Raw genomic sequence first — 26665 nt, forward strand, 5'->3', positions numbered from 1 at the left:
TAAGGTTGAAATTTTCTTAAGGGGGATAGTTGTCACATTCCAATTTTTGGGGATTTATTTAAAATATTTTGAAATTCTAGTACCAGTTTATGAGTTCTCAAAAGTGTGGTGGTCTAGTGTGTAATTTACCCAAATTTTAGGTATTTGAAATACTCACTCGTCCTTTCTTTTCTTTTTCCCTTCAACCATGAATCTCCCCAAGTTTTTTCTCTCTCTTTATTTGTTATTTTGTACCAACCATTCTTCTGCTTTTTATCATTCTACCTCTGTTCTGGTCACTGTATTTCTCATTGTCAGTGTCATTGTGTCTAACTTGTCATCGTTGTTCGCTCAGCACCCTCAGTTTGTCGTTTGTTATTGTCGTTAGCATCGGTTGAGGGAGTTTAGTTTTGGGTTTTCAAGAAATTTCAATTATGTCACTCCCCGTTGCAAACCGACCTTAGTAAATTATTCTCATTTATTAAAATATTTTTTTGGAATTTTTGTGTAAAAAAACACCACTAGGCGAACATCCCACGCGTCACCGTACGCGTGTTGGAGTCTTTTGGCAGTCCAAAATTGGATGAATCGGTTACTTTTAGACCGAAATGATTGGACCAGTTGACCCATTAACCGACTAGACCTGTTAATCGACCTGACCTGTTGATCGTTGACTGTTGATCATTGACTATTGACTTTGATTGTTGACTTGACCCATTGAATTTTTCTGAAGACCACAATCTCTATGTTTTTAGATGTCCTAAGTTCGTTACCACAATCCATTTTGCCAAATTCTGCCCCGAAAGCCCTATTTTACATTATTTTTTAGTTACATTCATAGTATGTTTACTGAATTGTGAGATTTTAGACTCATATTTTGGTATTATTTTCTAAAGATACTCTCGTATATCTGAACCATTCTCTTGTAGACCCTGATCAGTCTCGTTCTGCTCAGTTCGATTGCAAGTAAAACATATATACTTATTTATAGGAATTTGGGATATTAAACTACTTTATTTGTTTTGGATTTTAAACTCATAGTATTTATATATTATGAACTCTTACTTCTGCTTAAGTATTTTTTTTATAATTTGTTGAAGATGCATGTTAAAATATGAGTTTTCTTGATTTCTGTTCAATCGAAGAATTGTTGTGGTCTCCAAGATTCATTCGTAACATTCAGGCTAGATCTAGAGGGTTACATATGCTATCAAAACTATTTTGATAAAATTTCTCTCTTTTACTAATTTAGTTAAAATAAACTTACCAAGTATTGATTAAAATAATCTGACCACTTTTATTTTAAAATTCATTTATTTCGTTATAAAACCTAAATGAATATTTACCAAACATGCATGAATATTTATCAATTTCATTTAATCGTCTCATTTGAGTCTCACCTGAAACTTTAATGATTATGATAAATCAAAATAAATTATGTTCATGGATTTTTATACCAAATAGGCAACCTATTCATTCAAACAACCTCAATCCATTTTCAAAACATCAACTAATTATCCTAACTTCTAAAAGGTAACTGAGTTTATACAAAATAAACAAACTACTAAAAAACATATGCATGCCAACTAAAATATCAAAATACATCAAGTAAGATGTAATTATTGTGTTAACTTGAAAAACTTCCTCCAACAAGAAATGATGCTCAGCTCCTCCATTCTAGAACAATACGATAAATTTACGCATAAAATAATTACACGCTAAGTATAAACTTAATGAGACATTAAAATAATAAACAATACAAATAATCATTAATATACATTTCATATCATCAATAAATAAAAGCATAAATACGATACATATCAATTTATTCAATTCAATAATAATCATGTAATCATTTGCTCAGGATAGAAATGTTCCTGCATAAACCACATATCCTCACAAACATGTATATATTAAGCTTACAAGGTTAATCTTTTCCACCTACAATTTTTGTCTATTTTGTCACATAACCCAAAGTATTAAATGAGATTGCAAGGTATGTAAGTCACGATAATATACTAAAGTAACAATCACTATCCACCGAAGTATCAAACACTAGGAGACTGAAGTATCAATCACTGGGCTACCGAAATACTTATCATTAGGTAGATGTTAGACTTTAAGGCATGTCAACTATATCAAGACTCTATATGAATATACTTGAGATTTTCAATAGATGTTAGATGTTATTTCAAATAATAATAATAATAATAATAATAACGATGATGATGATGATAATATAGAACATTTCATACTCATATGATAATGGATAGTTCATACTCTAAATAACATAATTCGAACAGAACACAACATGAATATCACCATAAGAAGAATCTTCCTTCTTCCAGGTGGAGTCCTCCTCCGGAAGGGTTTTTAAAAGTAAACGTTGATGGTGCAATGGTTAAAGATTGGGATAAGGGTGGTATAGGCGGCTTGATTAGGGATTGCAGCGGGTTGGTGCTTGGGTCATTTTCAGAGAAGGTTGGGGGAGGTCCTCCTTTACTCGCGGAGCTTTTGGCTATTAATAGAGGGTTGATTCTTATTGAGGAAGTTGAAACTGATTTCTTTTCAAAACAGAGGATTATTTTGGAATCAGACTCTTCTAATGCTCTGAAGTGGATTAATAATCCGATCCTTAGTTCTACTTTGTTCCAATCCTTGGTAACAGATATAGCTTCTGCTGTGGAGAGGAAGGGTATTATCACAAGGCACATCTCGAGAGCAGCTAATTGGGAAGCTGATGAATTAGCTAAAGCTGGCATAGGCTGATTTTAGTTGTGTAACTGTTTAGGTGTTGTCTTGGTTGTTAATATTAAAAGTGTATTAGGGTGTTTTATGCTTTCAGAATTATGGTTGTTTTGTTGTGTAAGAAGTTGTTGTTGTTGAGATGTGGAGGTGTATTATTGTTCCTATTAATAAAAGTTAGAGGCACTCTTTCCCTCCTTCCAATGTCCTTCATGTTATGTTTGTAACATGGAGGATAAGAAGGGGGGTTTTAATGAGGCCTTATTCTATAAAAAAAAAACATAAATATCACCAGCATATCATATCCACTTATTTTTAATCATATTAGAAATATATTACTAAGTAAATCAACAAAAAAATATCATATCATATAAATTAAGGTTGGTTTATCACAAGTCTTTCTTATAATATATAATTAACAAATAACATCTTTTTTTCACCTCGCTGTGATTAAACTCGGATGCTTCAAGCACATCAACTGCAAAAACATAAACTCTAAAATATATGTTAGAATTTAATGCTAATAGTGTGCATTAATCAAATAAAAATCTCTAAAAATTCAATAAAAGTAAATTGGAATATATAAACTTCATATACTTTAAATTAATCTTAAATACCATAATTTCACTATAATTTTATTTTCTTTCTTTTAATACTTTAACTCTAACTTTCATATTTTAATTGTATAAAATTGAAGCTCGAATAATAGAAAATTATTGAAACACTTCAAATACAATTTTAACTATAATTTACCCTTAACTTTCCTCAATAGTCAAACTAGTCCTTTCATGTGTATTTTAATTTACTTCATAGCTATGGGTTGGGCTACTCTTCACAGATTGGATATGAGATTTGTTTTCAGTTTTTTTGGCCCAATAAACTAACCAGGAAAAAATTTGGAATATAGGGTTTTTCAGAAAATTATTTTGGGATCTACGAAATTTTCTATAGTACACGGGGAATTCATCACATCGAGGTGATGAGTTCCGAAGGATATTGTTATTATATTTTGTGTTTATTATTAAATTAATTTCTAAGGAACTCGTGACCTCAAGGTGATGAGTTCTATTAAAATAATATTATTTATTTACATTTATTTACTTTAAATAGAAAAATGGGAAAAAAAATCTTTGAAACTTGTCACCTCGAGGTGATGAGTTGATGTAGCCTAAAATGCACTTGTTGTTTTTATCTTGTTAATGCGAGGAGTTTAAACGGTTATGCAAATATATGACTTAAAAGTTATGTAAATTGTAATACATTTTGTTTAAAAAACAACGAACTGTGAACATGACATTAAGAAGGAAAAACAACAAACTTAATATATTATGTTAAGGATGTAATATTAAGTTCTTCAATTCTCCATGCTTTTTCTTGTTGTCGTTCATGTACAAATTGGAACCATGCTTTTGGGTCTCCATCATCTATGTTTGTTTCTTTATCATTTGTTTGAGTTGGTGGGATATTCGACCTGAAAGCAACATCCTCAATCATACGAGGAAGGTCGAGATCAGTGAACTCTACAAAGAAATCGACATTGGACAAAGAATGATAAAAGTATGTCTCAACCATACTAGAAAGGTCGGCATCATCGCTTAGATGAAACCTCGTGCATGATATTAGAAATTTATAATATAACAAAGATATTCTTCTACTACTTTTGAATTTAATCCTTGTTTCTATATTGAACTTCAACTCGTCTAGTTGAATATTTTTTGAAAACATGGTTAAAAATTTGCAATCATAAAAAACTATTACATGAATAGTTGTCATAATCATAAATTTTTGCTTCCAGTGAGTAATTTAGCTTTCACCTCACATATATTAGTAGGTTTATGAGAAGTTTGTGAACTAAAAGTTTCTGCCATGGTGCATTATTTTGCCTATGAGAATTTCACATTTTTCTGATATGAAGTGATATATCACCACTGAAAAGTTTGTTGAAATGAGTTGATATATCACTAAAAAGTTGTTGAAGATAATTAATTGAACATTGAAAAGTTTATGCCATGGTGCATTATTTTGCCTATCAGAAATGCACATTTTTCTGATATGAAGGAATATATCACTACTTTTGCTTCAAATGGCGTATTATTTTGCCATGGTCCATTTCTAGCATATTGCATACGTCATATTGCATCCAATGCTATGACGAAGTTTAAGAATAAGAATATCAAGAAAGAGATTATCAACATGGGTAACTTATTCTTTTATTTTCCTTTATTTATGTTCTTCATTTATTATTGTACTTAAATCTAACTTTTTTAGGATATGTTTTACTACAACCGAACTTCCGTGCAAGGCTAAAAAATCTGAGGAAATATGAAGAAGAGATTTAAAAGTTTGCAGCTGAAATACCTCTAGAAAGATGGTCACATACATATGACAATCAGGGTTGACGTTACGATCATATGACAACCAATCTTGTCGTATCAATTCAATGCTTAAAGAGACTAGCATCTTCCGGTAGCAAGTATTATTCGAGAGACTTACTTTACATTGGGTAAAGTATGGACAGACAAAGGTGCCAAGTGGAGGCAATGATCAACGAATGTAGAAATTGGGCTCCATATATGGAGAAAGCAATGAACAAAAATCAAACACATGCAACATCAATGTATGTTCAAAATTTTGCCACACTCGATTCTGACTATGTTGTCCAAGAACTTGTTTGACCACGAGGGTGGGAATTCTGTCACCTACATCGGTAATCTCAATAGAAGATAGTGTGATTGTGGTTGATTTCAAGCCTTCAGATACCTATACGCTTACGCGGTTGCTACATGTATGCATGTGAATGTAGACCCATACTTATACACTGATGATTGTTATAACTTGCATACTATGTGCAACATATACAGTTGTGACTTTAAGTATCTCCCAAACGATGAATATTGGCCACCAGTTGTTTCTCATATAACTCTATTAACTTACCCAACTCCTATTTATAGTAATTATTTTTTTCAAAATGTCCGTTGGAACTCATCATGTGGGCGTGACGAGTTCCAACTGCTATAAAACATACTTTTAAATTAATTCTAAACGGTTATATATTTAAACCAGAAGAACTCGTCACCTCGAGGTGACGAGTTCCAAAGATTTTTTTTTCATTTTTCAATTTAAAGTAGATAACTGTAAAAAAAATTAACATTATTTTAATAGAACTCGTCATCTCGAGATAACAAGTTCCATAGAAATTAATTGAATAATAAACGCATAATATAATAACAATATCCTTTGGAACTTGTCACCGAGTTCCATGTACTATAGAGAATGCCGGAGATCCCAAAATAATTTTCTAACAACCCTACATCCCATTTTTTTCTGTTTGGCCTATTGGGCTTAAAAACCCTCTGTTTTCATCCGCTTGTAGACCTTTTGGACTTGCAATGACCCAAATAGATTTGTCTACACAACATGGGCTCTTGAATGGATTGGTATCTTGAGTCTTTGAATTTTGACCATGACTGGATTTCTTGAGAGTTTTGATCCTCCAAGTAAGCTATCTAGATTTGAGTTGCTTAAACTTTGTTCGATTTATTAAATCTTGTGAAAAGGTCAGCTTATCACATCAATAATATTGAATATGAACTTTGGGTGGCCCGTATCATAGAAACTCTCAAAGAAATTAAATAATCATGCCTCCAGCTTATCAAAAGACCACCAAATCCATAAACCATAATTTTTGAGTCTTTCTGTCCTCGTACTGATTTCTTTTGTAAGAAAAAAGATTTGGGGTTTTATGTCTATCGACCTATTCTTGAGACGTGACTTCCTCAAACCACAAACATTCCAACATAATATTTTCATTGTGTTATGAAACATAATATTTTTGTTTAAATGAATAGATTAGATTATGAGTAATATCCGTAATTTAAGCAGAAATCATTATACCAACCAGATCTAACCCGGTAGAGACCAAACACAGCTTAAATGAGCTATAAACAATTTATAAACAAAATTGTTCATGCATCTATCTAACTCAGCTCAACCCATTTTATTTGAGTTCAATTCATAAATCTTGATCATAAGGATTCATATTTTTTTGCTTATAAATAAATATAAGTAACCAAAATCAACTATGAATGCCCTAGACAAGCTAAGCTCGATTATTTAAGAAGCAAATATACGAGAAAACCAAAGTCATGTCGATGCAAACAACAAAAGAAAAGAAACCCAGATAGTCGGTGCATACAAACACCGATACAACTGTTTTGCCTTCATGCTTTTCCCCATAATTAAATATCTCATTTCCGAGAGCCATCCAGCTCTGGGAATAACATAATATTACATATATATACAGGAAGAAATCAACCAACACTGATCAAAGCTCACCAAGAAATCAATGGGGTATGGATTCGTCACTGCTGCAGATATTCCGGGTTGAATGCAAGTGCTTCCCGATATATCAGCTCTTTCATCTGCTCCTCGGTTAATGCATGCTGCTCAAAGTCGAAGTTAAAGGGGGTCATGCATACAGGTTCATCACTTATGTCGTGCAGTGACGTTAGATAGGGATGAGCAAGTGCATCCTCCACTGAAACGAATAGGAAGTAGAATTACATTAGTTCCGACTTGGGACAAAGACATTGCAACACAGCAGTAGCCAGAAAAGCCAACAACAACTGAACTAATTGTGACAATTTAGTGTGCGTTTGCAAACTTGAGTGACTAAATTGGGAAAGAGTTAGTAATAGACACGGAATACACGCAATGTGTCGCATGGCAACATGCATATGGATAATAAGTAAGAGAGCGATAAACATGCATTCTTTTGCAACAAACTCACCAGTAATCCTTTGTCTAGGATCAAATGTCAACATCTTTTCAACAAGATCAATAGCTAAAGGGTGGACATTCGGAAACTTTTCAGTGAAAGATTGTCGACGATAATGAGCAAGTTGCCGAATGTATCTCTTAGCATTTTCATTCAAAAACTCCAATTCAGATTCTGATGGGGTGCCAATCAGCTGCAAGGCAAAGAATTCGCTTCTTATGGTGAAATTCTACAACCATTTTTGAGTTTACTTTTGTCCTTAAAATGCTCATGGCACCCTATTCAGCAACTTATTTGTTTAACTTTAGATGATTTTATACTGGATGGGAAAGAACTAACCTCCAAAAGCAATCGCAGCTGATGCACATGATCTCTTCCAGGAAATAATGGCTTCCGATCCATCAATTCCATAAAAATGCAACCCACAGACCATACATCAATGGCTGCAGTATAATCCGAAGAGTTTAGCAACAGTTCTGGTGGACGGTACCATCTTGTAACAACGTATTCAGTCATAAAGTCACTTTCAGAGGTGACACGAGCCAGTCCGAAATCACATATTTTCAAGTCGCAATTAGCATTCAGTAGAAGGTTGCTAGGTTTTAAGTCCCTGTGTAGAACATTTGCAGAGTGTATATACTTCAGCCCACGTAAGATTTGATAGAGGAAATACTGCAAAGCACAGAGATAGGTGATTAATTTGATGTTAAGGCTCAAATAGTAACCTTTGATGTATCCGCAATACAATTAACTTTGGGTACTTTTCACTCAGTTGTTTTGATTATTTGGTTTTTTTTCTTCCGCAGGCACAAAAGCAAAAAACTAAAAAACATTTGGAAACGAAAGCAAACATCATTTTTGGAAAGAAATGAGATTAGGAATATTAGAAATGTGTTTCTATTACTCATTTGTTTGTTTTAATCGATTACCATTTGGTTCTACTTTGACAATTTCCTATCTATGAATAAATAGAATCTTCATTTATGAAAGGGCCGGTTTAAGTTTATTTTTGCACTGTTCTTTTATTTGGAATTGTATGAACTATCCTAGTCATGAAGCCTTTGGGGCCTCACCACTTGAAACCTAAAGAAACCAAGTGGAGAATACTGTTAAGAATTCCTTTTCGCTCATTATTTTAATTCAGGCAAACATTCAGATATAAAATAAAGACAAAATTAACCTCCCCAACATTTGTCAAATGATCACTTTGCTCCCTACTCTTTTTTTTTTTGGAGCATTTTAGCCCTCAACGTTTCAATTTTTGTCAAAATAACCCATATTGGATGGAAACAGTTAGTTGACTAATGGTCAATATATGTTGCTGACATGACATTTTCACATGTGCTTAATTGATGACATGGCATGTGCCATATCACCCAAAATGATGATGTGGCATATGTCACATCACCCAAAGGAATGACATGTAATGTGCCACGTCACCAATTAAACACATGTGAAAATGCCACATCAATAACTTATGTTGCCAATTAGTCTTTCCATCCAACAAGGGCTATTTTGACCCAAAAAAATGTTGGGGGTTAAAATGCTCCAAAAAATAGTAAGGGGCAAAGTGATCATTTGTACAAACGTTGGGGCTCATTTTATAATTATGCCAAAAATAAACCCAGAAGCTTTTCTTTTGAAGTTGAACCCTGCAAAACCATCTATCCAAGCATAAAGTAACCTTTAAATCAAGTTCACTGTTCAAGAGCAGAATGCACAGCTGAACAAAAAATTGAACTTCTTGATCCATTATTGTGTACTATAAGAAACCTTATTTGCCAATATTTACTCCCTCCCAAATAAGCACAGATATTTTCTTTCGAACCCTATCTTGCACACTATCCCACATTAACTAGTACTCTAAAAGCCAAAGAAATTTCTCTATGCATTATTCTTCAAGTGCAACAGACGGCCAATGTTTGCATTTATAGCAGTTGAACTTTCCAGTTAGGTTAGATATGAAGATAAAGTGATTAGGAAGAACTGTACTGACTAACAGCAGAGCTTGATGCAATCAAAATTAGGGATCTAAATTAGCAGTCAACTGAAATAGCTGTACGCCTGTACCATAAAAATTTTAACTCGTAATTTGAGGAATATGATGACTCCTTATCATTAAAAAAACCAAATCTCTAAATTCCAACCTGACAGTGCTCTTCTGATAAAGCTTGATTAGAACGGATTATCTGATGCAGGTCAGTGTCCATCAGCTCATATGCAATATAAACATCATTAAAACATCCCCTTTGGGGTGGTGGAATTATATCCCTGATTGCAACAACCTGCATAAAAGGTGCAAATGAGATTACCCACCATGATAACAAGAAATTCAACAGGTAAAAGCTACATCTCAAAGATCTACTTCTCATACATATAGCAAGAAATTCAACGTAGAGCAAAGTCACACCCAACCTACACTAAAGTAAACCAATTACCACCATGCTTTAATTAACTCACGCCTAGGCATCCTTTCTCTAGCTAAATGTCAGTCATTCCATTTTGACTTCTCGATACAGAGACAAAATTCACCAGTGCAATTGATCGAATCATGACATCTATTTCGTCAAAGGTAATCCACCTACACCATGGCCTCAACAACGAATGATTCACTCAAGGAACAACGACCCAAGAGAGATCAAACATAAGCACATTCAACCAAGCATTACAATGACTACCTCTATTTTGTCCGAAGGACTACCGGCCACATAGCTAAAGGACATCTATCTTGCACATGAAGCATATCACCATTCGAATGTATCAAGAATCAATAAACATCAACATTTCAGCAGACAAGTTAAATTGTCTCCAAAACAATTTTCGGCCGACATGAAAATCAGTTGTTCCATTTAAGTGATAGAGCCTCATATAATACCACGAGATAATAGAAAGATAAGGTTAGCAGCAACCAACTTTGAACTCCACCAAGACCCTACCAAATATTAAAATAAGACTCTTTCCAAACCCATCCCTTATTCATTCATTCCACTCCCACATTGCAAGATTCAAACATCTTGCTGCAGCAGACATCCAAACTTTTTATCCATCAAGCTTCAAATATTCAATATGCCCATTAATTCATCCACAAAGAGTCAGACCCATCAAAATTATATTGAATTCACAAGATCGCCAAATAGCTCCTTTGTCCTTCACCTAAGTGTTGATTAAACTTTTAATCCCTAAATACATACCACACAGCGAAAAAGAATCAAACCATCTACAGCATTAACAATTTGAAATATCTTTAGGATTCATGCGAGTACGACATATATGAAACCACTCAACCTCAACCAAAGAGACAAATAACTATGGTTAAAGAATTATTCATCAAAGATGCAGCTATCATTTTGAACTTCTAATATATTTAATGCTTCCTGCCAAAACCAAAGAAATAAAACCTCAATGCTTCTAATATACTTGTTATTTAGACCAAACCGAGTGAATTTCTTGCCCACCATTGAAAGATCGAGCAAATGGTAGATTACAGTGAAGGACATAAATTCAGCATCTCCAATCAATTTACTAACACAGCCACTCCACTTGCTCCTATTTCTGGCCGATAAGAAGACTCCCCAATTATCCCATATAGTAACGAAGCCACACAACCTGTCTGCCGTTGGAACAAATGCATAGGTTCAGGTTTACTCGTTGATTAGTGAGTGAATATTCTTGCATTGTTCTTAACTTTTTTCATTTCATTTTCCATTAAAGTACCTACCTATATTTTTTTATATAGGAATTGAAGGCCTCGTTAAAAACCCCCTTCTTGATTAAAGGAGCTTGTAGAGAAGCTCCTTAATCAGCGGAATGAAGAAAATAGTGCCTTAAGATTTCATTAAACATAAGAAATAACATAAGATACAACCAGAGAGTTACCTCCAACTAGACAGAAAACCAAAAACAACCGAAAACACCCCTCCACAACAACACTAACTCATCCTAAACCATCTTAGCTACAACATCTCTAAAAGACTAACCTGACATAAAGCCAGAACTTGGCCCGAAATACAACACAGAACAATACAACTATAACAGAAGCCAAAAATAACAACTGACTCAATCCATAGAAGCCAAATTCAAACACAAAAGCCATGAGCTTCCACAAGATAAGAGCACAAAAAAGCAAACTTCGAAACACTCTATTCACTTTTCTGCCCCTTAATGCTCGTCTTGTCATCATCAAATACCAACCGAACCTCCAACTCCATTATCCAAAATCATATTCTAGTCCCCTGAAACTATTCACTACATATTGTTTCTAGAATCAACACAATCACACACTAAAACAACCAACAATCTTCCTTTTTTTTTTGATAGGAAAGAAAGACCTCGTTAAAACCCCCCTTCTTAACTAAGGACCTTATAGAAAGGTCATTAATCATAGGAAGGAGGGAAAGAGTGGCTTGGAACTATTATAAATATTGAAAGTTACATAATAGTTAAAAATAACACAAAATTGCTTGACATAAGACTGAAACACTCCTCCCATCAAAAAAACCTACACACAAAGTGAAGAAAATCATAAAAAGACCCTTAAAATCACCCAATCCCTTCCTTTGCTAAGATATCTGCCTCTCCATTACACTCCCTAGGAATCAATCTAACTGAATGAACCTTATCACTAATAAGCCTTGAAATCTGAAAAACAATAGGCAAGAAAAAAATAGGTTCCAGAACCGGAGAATGAATCCATTCCACTGCAGACGAGCAATCACTTTCGACGATCAACCTAGCAATGAAGCCCACCTAGAAGACAGAAAATATCCAAGCCTCTTTTTATAGCTTTTAATTCAGCCAGAGGGGGGATTGCTTGACCAATACTCTGAGAAAGTCAAAAGAGTGCAACCATTCCAATCTCTTAATAAACCTCCAATACCTCCACCCGAATCAATCTGCCTAACGGCTCCATCTACATTCATCTTTAGGAGTCTACTGGGGGTAACCAGCGCAAAACACACGCTCAATAACATTACTAGAAGAAACCATCTGCTAGAGATGGATTACCAATCAGCAGATCCTCTTGTATAGTAATACCCGGAAATTTGGCTAGGAACCATTTAGCAATCTGAATCTAAAATGAGAACAGGACACTTTGTCAATAGGAGTTCCTTCGAAAACCTTGCGTTCCTAAATTTCCATACAGACCAAAAGATGGCTCTCGGAATAAACTTCCAAATCGTATATTCGCCCTCAACTCCCCCCAGGAACAAAGAAGAGAAGGAGGATCCTGTGGTAGAACCATGGCAATATCCAGAAATAGCTACCTTATTCCATAATTCCCAAACCACAATACAAGAGATGAATAGATGCTGCCAGTTCCTCCTGTTTCTTACAATAGGGACACAGAATCATCCCCTAGGGTAGACCTCTCTTGACCAACTCGACTTTGACAGCTACTTTCTGATGAGCAAGTTGCCAAAGGAAAGCTTCCCCCGAGGTGGTGCAAGCCCTGCCAAACCCCTTTCGTCCACACTGCAGTTACCCCCAGACATAATACCAAGAGTATTCCTACAAGATTTAATTGAGAACAATCCAATCTCCACTAGCAGTCCACGATAAAAAATCATCCACCAGTTCTGAAAGTTGAATATCCTTCAACTTAGACATCAACTCCAACATTGGACCAATTCCCATCACACAAATTTCTCCTGGTCTGGACAGTCCACACCCACCACTCGATTCGAAGCTGCCAAATCCTCAACTTCCCCTCTTTATAGGAGAGAGCACAAAAATTCTTGGAAAGAATTTCAGAGGACAGTCATCCGCCCAAACGTCATTCCAAAAAGAATAGACTTGCCATTTCCTACTTTCAATTTCGAATTTGACCTTAGACAATCTCCCACCAAATCATCCTTCAGATAATTATTAGCTATTCCTCTCAAAATCCAAGATGAATGAGGATGAGAGACCTCCCTAATAGACAAAGAATTGCTACCGACCTTATGTCTGCTACACAGCACGCCTTTCCAAATGGAATTTTTGTCATTGGCAAATTTCCACACCCACTTGCCTAGTAGAGCCCGATTAGTGAGATTCAAATCAAGAACACCTAATCCACCACAATTTGGTCTACATACCGAGCTCCAGTTCACCCAGTGGATTTCTCCTCTTTCCCTCCTTATCACCCCATAGGAAATTGGCCATTAACGAGTTAACTTCTTACCAATATTACATGGCATTCTAAACAAGAAAGGAAAAAAATTGGTAAGGAAATAACACTGATTTCAGTAAAACAGTCCTACCGGCCAATGACAAACATGAGGCTTTCCACCCAGCAGTTTGGCACTAAAGTTCCTAAAAACTGGATCCCAAAGAGCCTCTGAATTCTTGGCACCCAATGGAAGGCCCAAATATTCTGTTGGAAAGGAACCTACTGATCAACCCACTTGTGATGCCCAATCTTTTAATTCATCGTCCTCCATGTTAATCCCAAACAGCTTGCTCTTTACCAAATTTAAATGCAGACCTGCCATTATACTAAAAATCCTCAACCCTCGTTTAACGTTCTTGAGCTGAGAAATCGAAGCTTGGCAAAAAATGATTAAGTCGTCAGCGAACTGAAGATGAGACAGCTTAGTAGTATTACATTTTTGCCTATGTAAACCCTGGAATAGTCCCTTGTCCACTGCTTTAGAAAGCATCAAAGAAGCAACTCACCCACAATGTTAAACAATAATGGAGAGAGACTACAACCTTGTCGTAACCTTTTGCCATTGGGAACTCCCGAAGGAGACCCATTCACAAGAATTGAAATCGAAGCTGTTGAAAGACATTGTGAAATCCAAGCAGACCATCTGTTACCAAAACCCATCTCTGTCATTGCTCTAAATAAAATAGGCCATTCCACAGAATCCTAGGCTCTACGGAAATCAACTTTTAGCACTACTCCTCGCAACCCTTGTTTTCTCCAATAATCAATTCCCTCATTCGCAATGAAGGCACAATCCAGCTGTCTCCTCGGTATAAAAGAACTGAGACTGACTAATAACATCACCACACGGCAGCTAAGTCTCTTAGATAGCACTTTAGAGAGAACTTGTAAAGACTACCACAAGACTAATTGGCTAAAGTCCCCCACACTATCCGATAAGTTTCTTTGGAATGGGCGTAATAACGCATGATTAACCCCATGTTCCCATCCCTGCCCAAATAAAATCCGGAAAAACCTCAAACAGGCTCCTTAGAGCGGCCAGCATTTCTTGAAGAAGCCCATGGTGAAGCCATCCGGACCTGGAGCTTTTGAGCTGTTCGAATAGGCTATCGCTTGCCAGATTTCCTGTTCATGAACTGCTCCTCAAGTTTTGTAGATTGACTTTCTGTCAGCTTGGCGAAATCCAGAGATAAAGCTTCCACTTCCATTATAGACTTGTAGCTGTAAGCATTCTTAAAGTAGTTCGTAATATGTGCCTTTATCAATTCGGATCTGAACACAGAACCATTGATCATCAGACTTGTAATTTCGTTCCTCTTGCTCCTGTTTAACGCAGACAGATTAAAGAATCTTGTATTTCTATCCCCAGCCTTTATCCATTTGTGTCCTAGACTTCTAAAACCAAATACTTTCTCCACCCTATACAACCTCCAGAGATTCATTCTGAACTGAGACAACTGATCCATTCCTGCTGTGATAGAACAACGTCTTGGCCTTAATTCTTATCCTGGCTCTTCAATTCCAAATCTGAATAGACTCTGCAATCCCATGAAACTTACTGCCAGACCAATTTCTTATTGATTTTTTGTACCTTGTAAAAACTGAAGAATCCCCTTCTGCTCTACTCCCCCTCCAATTTTCCAAGGACGATTGAAACTAACTCCTCAAAACCTTTCTCCTCTAGAAGATAATTAAAAAATCTGAACGGTTTAAGACCCCAATCTACTGATTTTTCCTCCATAAGACAGGATTATAAGATAAAGACCTAGGTAATAGGCTTGCACGACATTCGGAAAACATAAAGAAATTCCCAGAATATAAGAAACCGGTCAAGTCTGACCCAAGTAGAAGTCTCTCTTTGTTACACCAAGTAACCTTCCCCCTACCATAGGGAGATCTATTAAGTTAGTTTGCACCAGAAAATTTCTTAGAATATCAATAGATAGCCAATTCTGGGACTTTCCCAACTTCTCAGCCGGATCAAGATACACATTTAAGTCACCCCCAATGCAGACTGCCACGGTTTGAGCAGCGACAAAATCCAACAACTCCCTGAAAAATTCCTCCTTTTCTGAATCAATGGAAGGACCATAAACATTAATCACACACTCTTCATTTGAATTCTTAAACCTTCCAAAAACTGCTATAATCTGCCCCGTTATGGCTATTTGAAACTTCGAAAACCATATCATCCACAAGACCAACAGTCACCTGCCGAACCCACTGCTGGAACGAAAGTTCCTCCATTAAGAACCTTCCACCTAACCTCCCCACAATGCCTGAGAACAAAATTCTAACTTAGTTTCTTGGATGAGAAGAATACACGGCTTATGCTTCTTGACCATATTTGCTACAGCTAGATTTCTCCTTTTTTTTACCCAAGTTCTAGATCTTCTATAAACTCTAGATATAGCTCCACAACTCCACCTTCCAATCGATGCATTTCTAATGTGCATACTCCTAGACAACTGGTCTAATGGACTCCAACTTCTTAAACCTTTTGCAAAAGACCCTTTGTTATGCCCTGACCCCTGAATGCTACCCGTGGTGACTGTCCTTGCTTCCCTTTCACCATTGCTTCCTCTACACTGCTTACTTCCTTGGCCACACTTCTACCGCCTCTAACATATCTTTTTGACTCTTTAGAATACCACACGGTGGACTGAAATCTAGCCTTGTCCCCATCACTTATCGAAAATGAGTTATGATGATGAAACAGTAACCAAATTCTGCTCATTAGGTTCAAACAACATATTGTGTTGCTCTCCTACTGCCCCACCCAGACTCTTTAAGTTTACCATAGCCCAATTTATTTAAAATCGAAGCTGGCCCAGAAATAGAAATTCTAGAATTATTTGAATTGGGCTCAATGAATTCCTTTGACTGGGCTTTATCACTTTCATTAAGAAAGACATTCCTTAACCCAAGACCTCGAAAATCCCCTTCCAAATTCAATTTTTTCCAGAAAGTCTGACACCTTCGTACCACTATGTTGACCTTCATTTTCCTGCGACATTAAATGCTGCCCCTTTGCCGCCTGCCAAATCTGCACCATCCACCCTTACCAACCCTTTGCCCCCTGCCTCTGATGTACCGACTTCTCCTACCAGCCTCCTGTCTACTTTGTCCCTAGACTCCACAGCTAGCAATTCTAGACCGCCCACCCCTGAGTACCGATCCTCTTCCTCCTCTGATGAGCTTCATCTCTGACTCACCTTCTCCCGCCACCATAGAATTTTTGCAGAAAAACTCTCCTGTTTTACTAACCGATCCCACAGTAATTTTGACCTTAAAAGATCTCCCATACGAACCCAATGTAACAGATTCTGAATATCGAAAGGACTGGCCACCCTCAATAGAACTCGTGCCACCGCCATGTCCTCTTCTGACCGTCGACTCATGAAAGCATACCAGCTTCCCCCATCTTAATACAAGTTTTTCCAGAAAGGGGATATTCCAACAAAGTAAAGGGATTCCAACTAAGTCTATTGAACAAAATGCCATCGGAACACATCAACGTTCATAACCGGATCAAGCCAGTCAAACCAGAAGAACAGTTCCTCCCGCCTGCTTGACCAAGCCTCCTCACATCTTCCATCGAACCAAACATTAGGATACATGAGTTCCATGTGAATCCCCATTTAGCTCCCTTAACCTTAATCCCCTCACCAGCCAGCCCCTTCACCACTATCTCCAAATCTAAATGAGGTTTGATCCCAGTTAAAGATTTTTCACCCAATTATAATCATCCGGGGGAAATGCATCTCCCACAATTCCCATCCCAGTAACCATACCTGAGAGACCCTCTGGTCCTTTTACTCACTGGAACTTCCCTCCTCCCATCAACAAGACAACTGCTTCCATTCGGTCTTTCATAACTGCCCGCCTATCATGCTCCTCTCTATCCTCTACGTTCACCACCTCTTTGTACGTTCTGCCGTCCTAGGGCTATCGGCTTCTCCAGAACCACTGCTGCCTACCTTCCTCCCCTCTCACTTGCTTTTTACTTCCCCTGGAAACTTTTGTCATCAGTTGCTCTTCTCCTTCCCTATACTTTGCAACCCCACTGAGACTCTTCTCCCATCTATCAATGTGCCATTGACATTCTGAATCGCTCTTCTACACCTTCCTCCTTCGCATATTGCAAAAGGCAAAGTCGATGACTTATAATTTGGTTTCACCATAAACTTGGAATAAAAATCCTTATAACACGACCGAAATATCAAGATCTCTCTAACTCTCTTCTAGTAACTCTCTTACTAAGATTATCTATGAAAACAGTCCATTCCTTATCGGAAGAAGAACGAACTGTCTCAAGCTCTCTATTTCTCTCTCTACCAGTCTCACTCATGATTTTCTTTGAGATTGTTAGATGTGATTTGTGTATTGTTGATCCAAGATAATAACCTCATCTCGACTGCTTCCTCGGAAAACAGCTAAAATCAACAAAAAGGGATTGTGACACACCTTTCAATACTTCCACTGCCATAATGTTCCAAGATCAAAAACACTTGTGAACCTTTAGAATCATATATGGATCTGCCTTCAATTTCAGCCACTTCTTCCTCGCGATGCACCTTACTCTGATTATACTTACTTTGGCAGCCTCTAGTCTTCCTTTGGGGAGCCGTAATATTCTCTTGAAGTATTTGGACGAAGCTATATTTATTGTTAATCCCCTCCTTTGCTCTCTGGTTCTGCCTGCCCTTACCCTTGAAACTTTTGAATGCACAATTATTTGCAAGGCCCACTTTAATCACATCCTCCACCACTTTGATTCTACTCGACCATCCAACATGGGGAAATTTGTAAAATAATCCTTCGAACCCTCATAAGCACGTGCAGACTCACAACTTTTCCTATTAACATCTTCTGCCTTTCTCTCCATGTGAACCAACACTACCTCGTTTGAAAGGCCCATATGAATCCCATCCTCCACCTCGTTTGACTCTAAACGACCATCCAGGATGGGAAATTCTATTAAATAATCCTTCATCCCCTCATTAACACGTGCAGACAAACAACTTTCCCTTTTGTCATCTACTGCCTCTCTCTCTGCGTGAACCAACACTAACTCGTGTTCCCCCACTTCCTCAATTTGCGATTGAACCATCCCTTGACCCGCAACAGTACTCCTCAGACCCATCATCATTTCCTCCCCTATGTTCCTTTCCTCCTCATCCTCGCCCGACAAGCTGCTGCCTCTAGTTCTAATCCCCATACAACATAAAACACTGTCTTCTTCCTCAGAACACCTCTCGGGAAACTTCACCTCCGATGAGTTCACGCTTCTTCCTGCTTCCTCAACACATACCTCCAACTCGGGATACTTAACTGGGAGACACCAACGAGCTCCCCCACCAAGGATAACGGGGAGGCAACTGCCTCTTCCATCATAGACGAATCTACCCAGAGAGATTCTGGGCTGAAACACGATTCAAACTCATAAACATATACTTTAAAGGACCTTTCCCCGACTTTCAAAACAAAGGTTTCTTCCACTCGAGCTTGACAGTTCGTAATAATCTGAAACAACGCCCTATCAAACGAGTCGGGATTTAAGGTCCCTTCCTCAATAGATATAAGAACTCCCCATTTGTCTGCAATATTTCTGAAGGTGGAGTGACTCCACGCAAACGGAGGGATCCCTTTGCACGAAAGCCATGCCCGACAACTGCTGCACTGAAAATTTTCCGACCATACTTTCACTTTGTCAAAGCAGTTATTCAACGCCCCAATCTGATTATTTAGACTATAGTCCCTACTCTCTTCATCCTCATATATGATTAAAATTGCTAACCCGCTTAACCTCATAATTTTCGGACCAACTATGCCTTCCTTGTGCATAATAGCAGCCAACTCTTTCATTTTTATAAATTTTCTGCACCAAACCACCAAGTTATCTTTAAGAGTTGAGAGCTTATCCTCTTCAACAGAACCGACAATGGGAGCCTCTGAATGACTAACATCCTCCACTTTACTCTTGACCTCGGCTGGTTTTGGACCAGAGAACTTCTTTCTCCAGAAAACATCACGAGGTTGAAATCTCACCATGAAAACTCTAACTTTAACACCTTGAATCCAAGATCTATCAGCACAGTTGATAGCCTTCCTCGCATCCTCCAATCTGGTGAAGCGAACAAAACCAAACCTACTTCCTCCCTTGCTTCTTTTTTTGGGATGAAAGAATCAACCACCTCTCCATATTTATCAAATAAAAACCAAAGACCTTGGTGATGAAGACACTCTGGAATATTGAAAATAATCACGATAACGCAATTTTTCCCAACAGATCTTCTCACCTAACTCGCCATCTGAATTGTGGTAGGGACTCAAGCAATTAGGAACTAGGGTAAAGCACCGAGGAGCACCTGAACGTTCCCACTCTTTTTAGCGCTATGTTTACCTCCTATCTCTCTCCTAGGGTTTTGAAGCTACGAGACCTTCCTCAAGTACCTACCTATATTGAAATCATATCTAACACTTTGATGTTATGAATTGTAACCTCGTTTGGTTCTCGGGTTAAGGTTTATTCAATGATTATTAAGTGAATATTCTTGCAATACTCTAACTATTTTCATTTGTTCCCCTAAAGTAATTACCTACATTGAAATCATATCTAGAACTTCAATGTTATGAACTGTAACCTCGTTAGATTCTCAAGTTAAGGCTTATTCGATGATTATTAAGTCAATACTCCTCCGTTACTCAAGCTATTTTCCTTTTATTTCCCCCTAGAGTAACTACCTATATCGAAATCATATGTAACACTTAAATTTCCTGTAACCTCGTAGCTTCTCAAATTAAGGTTTATTCAATGATTAGTGAGTGAATACTCGTGTTGTTTCTAGCTATTTTCCTTCTATTTCCTCCTAATACCTGCCTATTTTGAACACATATCTAACACTTCAAAAGTGAAAAATCAAATGGGGTTTTGGCCCTACAAATACCCAAAATAAAATTTTTGAAATAAATTGAAGTTTGAACAAATCCAGATCAAAACGAGGCCGAGTAATATAGCCATCAAGAACGTTAGAACAGCAAAACAGAAAATAAAACCAAAACAAATAAAGGAATTAACAACGAATTTGTTGAATTAAAAGCAAGTTAAAAAACCCCCAAATAATTGACTCACTGACGTTTTCATGATCCATGTGACGAAGCAGCTTAATCTCACGAAGAGTTCTCTTTGCATCAATCTTATTGTCAAATGCGTTCGCGATCTTCTTTAACGCGACGTTTTCATTTGTCTCGGAATTCAATGCAGAACTAAAATAAATCAAACAAAATTAACAAAATTCAATCAAATAACAGTGGTTCAAAATAATTAATCAACGTAAGTAGTAAAAGAAGAAGAAGAATTACCAAACGATGCCGTAGGCACCTTTACCGATAGGCATAATAGGGGGTTTGTATTTAGCAGTGACCTCAAAAATATTCCCAAAAATATTGTACTGAATAAACCTGCCGCCGTGGCTAAGAGTTGCCGGGATATTTTCCATCCCGGTGACCATCTGCGGCGGATGTTGCTGGTTGTGTTGAGCGGCCTCCCCCATCTCGGTGTCCGCCGGCTGAGGTGGTCCTCCGCCTTCCATACTTTACCTTATTTCCTGTAAAAAAGAAAAGATTGAAAAGAAATTGGGGCGAGCGATGCTGTAGTGAAAGGATGCGTAGAATAATTTTGTAGTTATAAAATCATTTTTTTAAATATATTTCTAAGATTCGAATATTAGAAATTTAAAAAATAAATGACTATGGTATAAATTTATTTAAAAACTTTATTTTCTTTATATATAAATTAAAGATTTAAAGTTAGTCCTCTATTATATAATCGATTGAAAACTTAAGTCCAGAAAATATTTTTTTTATTTTCTATTTTTCATTTTTAGATTTTTTTTTGAAAATTAAAAAACATGTTTGATTAATATAAATGAAAAATTGAATTCAAAACTAAAATACTAAAAATACTTGATATCTAATTTTTTAAAATAAAAATAAAAATAAAATTATTAAAAATCATTACATAAATGTAGCATATGAGTTACAAATATAAAAAAATAAAGTTGATAAGAAATTTCATAACACAAAATTTAATTTAGTTTATAATAAGAATATAATATTAAAACATATTACACATTAATTTAATTTTAAAAATTCACAAAAATATTGTTATAAGTAATAGCACACAAAAGTGTTATTAACATAAAAAATATGTTTAGTGGTAACAGATACCCTCAAACTTTTTGGAAAATAATTAGTGTAGTCCCTAAACTTTTTTTACACCAAATGTGATCATTAAACTTAGAAAAAAAAATTAATCAAACCCTTTGAACAATAAAATCAAACGTTGATTGTCACGACGCTTACATGACAGTTCACAAACTTGACAATATATAATATTGATGTGACAGTTTATGATATTGTTGTGACAGTTCTCGATGGGCGATGATGTGGTAGATTAATTTAATTGATTATTTTAGAAAGTTTGAGGACTTGTTAATTTAAAAAAATGAAAATGTATTTAAATTAAAAATATAAAATATAAACAATTTCTAAGATATTCAATAAATTAAATATAAAAATACAAAAAAATAAATTATTTTAATAATTTAATTTAAGGATTACAGTGAGTGTATAAAAACTTTAGGGACCATATTGATTTTTTACAAAAGTTTGAGGGCTTTAGATACCATTAAATTAAAAAAAATTGTTAGAATGATTTAAACATGTGTAAGTTAAGTTAAAATTTTAGATATAATGTTTCTTTATTTTTTAATTTCTAAAATAATTTTAATAAAAATAGTGAAAACATCTTTTTCACGTTTTCATATTTTTATTAATTTTTTTTTCATTTTCCAGAAATCATTTTCTAATTTTACAACATTTTCTATTTTCTATGAAAATGGAAATGAAAATAGCCTATATTTTCTAAAACCAAACGAACCCTTATATTTTTTACTTTAATTTTTACAGTTTTCTTTAGTTATATATTCATATTTGTATAATTTATTCGTTTAATATTTAACATTTTTAATTAGATATATCAATTGTATACCCAAATTATTTTTACTGTTGCCGAAGTTGGTAGCTTGTCTTTATATAGGAGACAGGTGAGAACTAATCGTGGTTCTTCAGAAAATAAGCATTGGAAACGAATGGGTGTTGTTGTGTTCATAGATAATGTTAGTAAAAGGATTCACCATTCGAATTTGAATGAAGTTTTTCAAGCGTATGATTTTGTTTTGGATTGTTTCATTGCTTACAGGAACATGAAGAGAAAGACGGCAGAGACTACATTTGCCTTTATTAGATTTAGGAATGAAATGGAGGTAAATGAAGCAGTAAGGAAATGAAATGGTAAACTAATGGACGAATTTATTTTTAGGGTTTTTAGAGCTAAAAAGATTGGTCCTAATGTCAGAAAGTGAAAGAATAAAGAAAAAAAGATGTGGAGTGTCTCATCACTGAAAGATTCTAGATCTTTCAAGAAAGCCCTGCTAGGAAATAATAGTCATGGAACAGTGGCACATAATACCAACTCTTTTCTAGAAGAAGCTAGGTGCAGAAGTACTAAAATTGAAGTTATAGTTAGGTTTGTGAACGATTCTAGTAGCCTTTCAAAAGATTTGAGTGACTGGAGTCAGTCAATAATTTGTATCACAAAATCAGAGATGGCCTGGAGAAGATTATGTATCGTTGGTCAAATAAAGGGGATATAAAATACTGAGTTAGTAAAAATGGCTTTAAGTTTAGATGTATTTGATTCAAATGTTAGCCCCTGGTATGGATTATTTGTAGTAATTCAATTCAAACACGCAAACGATCTATCAAGGTGCTGAAGTAGAATAATGGAAATAAGAAATTTGGGTGTGTCTGAAGGATGCCCCATTATAGGCATGGAATAAGAAATTTTTTGTTAACCTTTGCAGTAAATGGGGTAAGGTAAGGAAGGCTGATGAGGAGACTTCTAATTACGATCAATTTGATGAAATAAGGGTGTTGTTAGAAATGCATAAGGAGTCGATCATCCCTGATAGGCTATCCATCGTCATATATGGTAAAAGCCATGTTATGAAACTTCTAACAGATAAGTACGAGGGTGAAGGGCATTTATCGATGATAGCTCACCACTTGACAAAATGACGATTGAAGGGTTGCATGATACATATGGTATTTCATAATGCTTTACATCATTTAGTGGTGAAGAAGTTCCCAAGGAGAATTATAATCATTGTCTCTAGGGATCCCGCTATCAAGAGGAGTCGTAATAGAGAAGCAGCGGCGGATGATAATGCTCTTCGTTGAGGAATCAAACCTAGAAAGCTCTAGACTCGATCAAAGAATGAGATGATGGATGAATAATATAGGCAGCAACATGGAGTTTGGATTAGGGCTTTGAAGAATGATATTAAGACAAAGCTTTAGGTTAAGACAATAAAATAAAGATAATTTAATTCAAGGACAAAAAGGTAAAAAAGATATTAAAAGAAATTAACGAAAAAACATGTATTAAAAGAATTAGGTTAGCTTCTGTCATGGTGGGCGGCAGGGAGCTATTGTTGATTGATTTGGATTGATGAATACTCATCGAAAAGATAACGAGATAAGGATCGCAACTAAGAAGACGGATTGGAATTCTGACGGTCGAATCTTCGTAAAAGTTTATTTGAAAATTTACCCCCGGTAGGTATATGCTTATCACAAACCTTAAGAATGGGGTGAGGATGGTGGCGTGATGATGGATGAGGAAGATGATGAGTTATGGAAATGGAAGATAGGTGAATATGTCTTATCGAACCCTCCTAGTCGCAATGAAAAGGCAAACCTGACAATATGGCTCTAACCAGCCCTCCTAATCGCAATGAGAAGGCAAACCAGAGTGTGAAGATCTCCCTCTTAAGAACTTGGAAGAACTTAAAGGAAAAGATTTTCAAAGGCACAAGGCAATCAGCTCTTGCAAAAACATACTCAACGTTGTATTATTACTTAAAGAAAAAGATGTGTCAAACAATGAAGGGATAGCCTCGTTTATATAGGTAAAGAGGAATTCTTATAAGATTCTTAGTATCGAATAAAATAATAATAAAAAAGTCCTAGTTGTACTATAATGGGCGACATGGATGATGGCCATTGATGAAGTTCTTGATCCAACGATTATGATAAAATCAAGCCTTTTAAATGCATGTGAAACCTTTAGCTTGATGGATGGTATGGATGAGCCTTCTAGAAGATGAAGGGGCGATAATGCATGATGAAGCAAGGGAGGGCTAACCATGTGACGGAAGGTGGAAATGATGGGCTTTTTTAGGGTTTTGTCATTACAAACAATCATCATCGTTGGGCCTAATCCTAATATAATAAAGGAAACAACTTAAATAACTAAAATCTACTTAGAAAAGTGATCCATGTTTTATATTCTAGCAATGGATTCTTTATACAAGGTTTTAGTAATTTAAGGGGTTGAAATTAATTTCAGGGCCATCTTCATGAATCTTGCAATTTGGTCTTGAATCATTTTCAACTTGGGTTATGGAGGTCCAAGTCGTATAATGAGGAAGGATAAATGAGTTTCCTTCTTGAAATTCTTCTGTCTCTATGTTGGCTTGTATTCATTTGCTGATGAAATACTGGACTGTAGTTTGAAGATTTTCTTTTAAGAGTTTGGCTCAGTTTCTTATAATTGGGCCCGATAAAAGAGTTAGCCCGTCATCTTTGGAAAAGTTACGTGTGGTGCATGTATCATCTCTCCCCTTCTTAGAATGATTCGTCCACGAATTTGAAACATCACCTGAAAGATCAATGTGATATGTATTGTATTGATACGTTCAAGGACTTGGAAAGGTCCATCTCCTCGTGGGTTAAGTTTAGATTTTCGCTGCTTTGGAAATGTTTTTTTCCGTATGTGCACCCAAACCCAATTGTCTGGTGCAAATCTAACAAAAATCTGCCTTTATTGACTCTATGTTCCACAGCTTCGTATGTTTTTTCTATCCTTTGCTTGGCTTTGGCGTGAAGGTCTTTTACAAAGGATGCTTTTTGTTCATCATCCATGCTAGTATTTTGTTCTAGAGGTAAAGGAACAAGATCTAGAGTAGTTAGCATATTAAATCCATACACAATCTTGAATGGAGAATAACCTGCAGTGGAGTGGATCGATATGTTGTAAGCAAATTCAAAAGAATGTAAACATTCTTCCCAATTACGTATGTTCTTACCTGCCACAGTTCTAAGTAAGGGACCTAGAATTCGATTGATTACCTCAGTTTGTCCATTTATTTATGGATGACAAGTTATCGAATAAAGAAGTTTAGTGCTGATTTTACCCCACAATACTTTCCATAAGTGGCTTATGAATTTTGTGTCATGATCAGACACAATTGTACGAGGAATGACATGAAGTCGAACAACCTCTTTAAAGAAAAAGTCAGGGGTATGTATTGCATCATCGATTTTGTGACATGGAATAAAATGCATCATCTTATAAAACATGTCAAAAATAAAAAATATACTCTCTCATCCTCTTTTGGTACGAGGTAAGCCTAGGATGAAATCCATAGGTAAATCTATCTAATGACAGTAATAAATTGGCAAATGAGTATATTAGCCATTAGGATTTACCTTAGATTTGGCTTGCTTGCAGATGATGCATGAGGAACATACATTTTTTATGGTTTTCCACATATTTGGACAAAAGAAGTGTTCCCTTACCATGTCAAGAGTTTTGTTAACTCTGAAGTTTCCCATTAGTCCTTCTACATGCGCCTCATAGACTAAGAATTATCGCAAAGAACCTTAAAGAATGCACAACCTGCTCAATCTAAAAAAGAATCCATCTTTGAGTGCACGAACAAGAGCTAGGAGTTCCTTGTCATAGGTAGAGTAGTTTAGTTATGTTCATTTCAACTTTTTGCTAAAATAAGTTATAGGTTGTTTATCCTTCATAAGTATTGTGTCTATGCATATGCCTGAAGCATCACATTCTAGCTAAAAAGTGTTAGAAAAATTAAGAAGAC

The 26665-nt window shown here is 36.0% G+C and overlaps 1 protein-coding gene and 1 long non-coding RNA gene across 2 annotated transcripts; one reads left to right on the top strand and one right to left on the bottom strand.

Moving 5' to 3' along the window:
* The first annotated feature begins 1929 nt into the window (after positions 1-1929).
* LOC120146705 lies at positions 1930-8521 on the top strand. The gene is made up of 3 exons (XR_005518247.1): positions 1930-1940; positions 5903-5909; positions 8380-8521. It is a non-coding gene; the product is annotated as an uncharacterized LOC120146705 (long non-coding RNA).
* LOC120146694 (mitogen-activated protein kinase homolog MMK1-like) lies at positions 6895-21329 on the bottom strand. Its single transcript, XM_039160198.1, has 6 exons — positions 21018-21329; positions 20792-20921; positions 9649-9786; positions 7841-8173; positions 7514-7694; positions 6895-7261 (listed from the first exon to the last, which is right to left on the bottom strand). Exons 1-6 carry the CDS (start codon positions 21245-21247, stop codon positions 7086-7088), a joined length of 1188 nt encoding a protein of 395 aa, XP_039016129.1. The 5' UTR covers positions 21248-21329; the 3' UTR covers positions 6895-7085.
* Positions 21330-26665: the final 5336 nt, after the last annotated feature.

This window comes from Hibiscus syriacus, unplaced genomic scaffold (genome assembly GCF_006381635.1).
Source record: "Hibiscus syriacus cultivar Baekdansim isolate YM2019G1 unplaced genomic scaffold, ASM638163v2 tig00002511_pilon, whole genome shotgun sequence".
In the NCBI taxonomy this organism is placed as follows: domain Eukaryota; kingdom Viridiplantae; phylum Streptophyta; class Magnoliopsida; order Malvales; family Malvaceae; genus Hibiscus; species Hibiscus syriacus.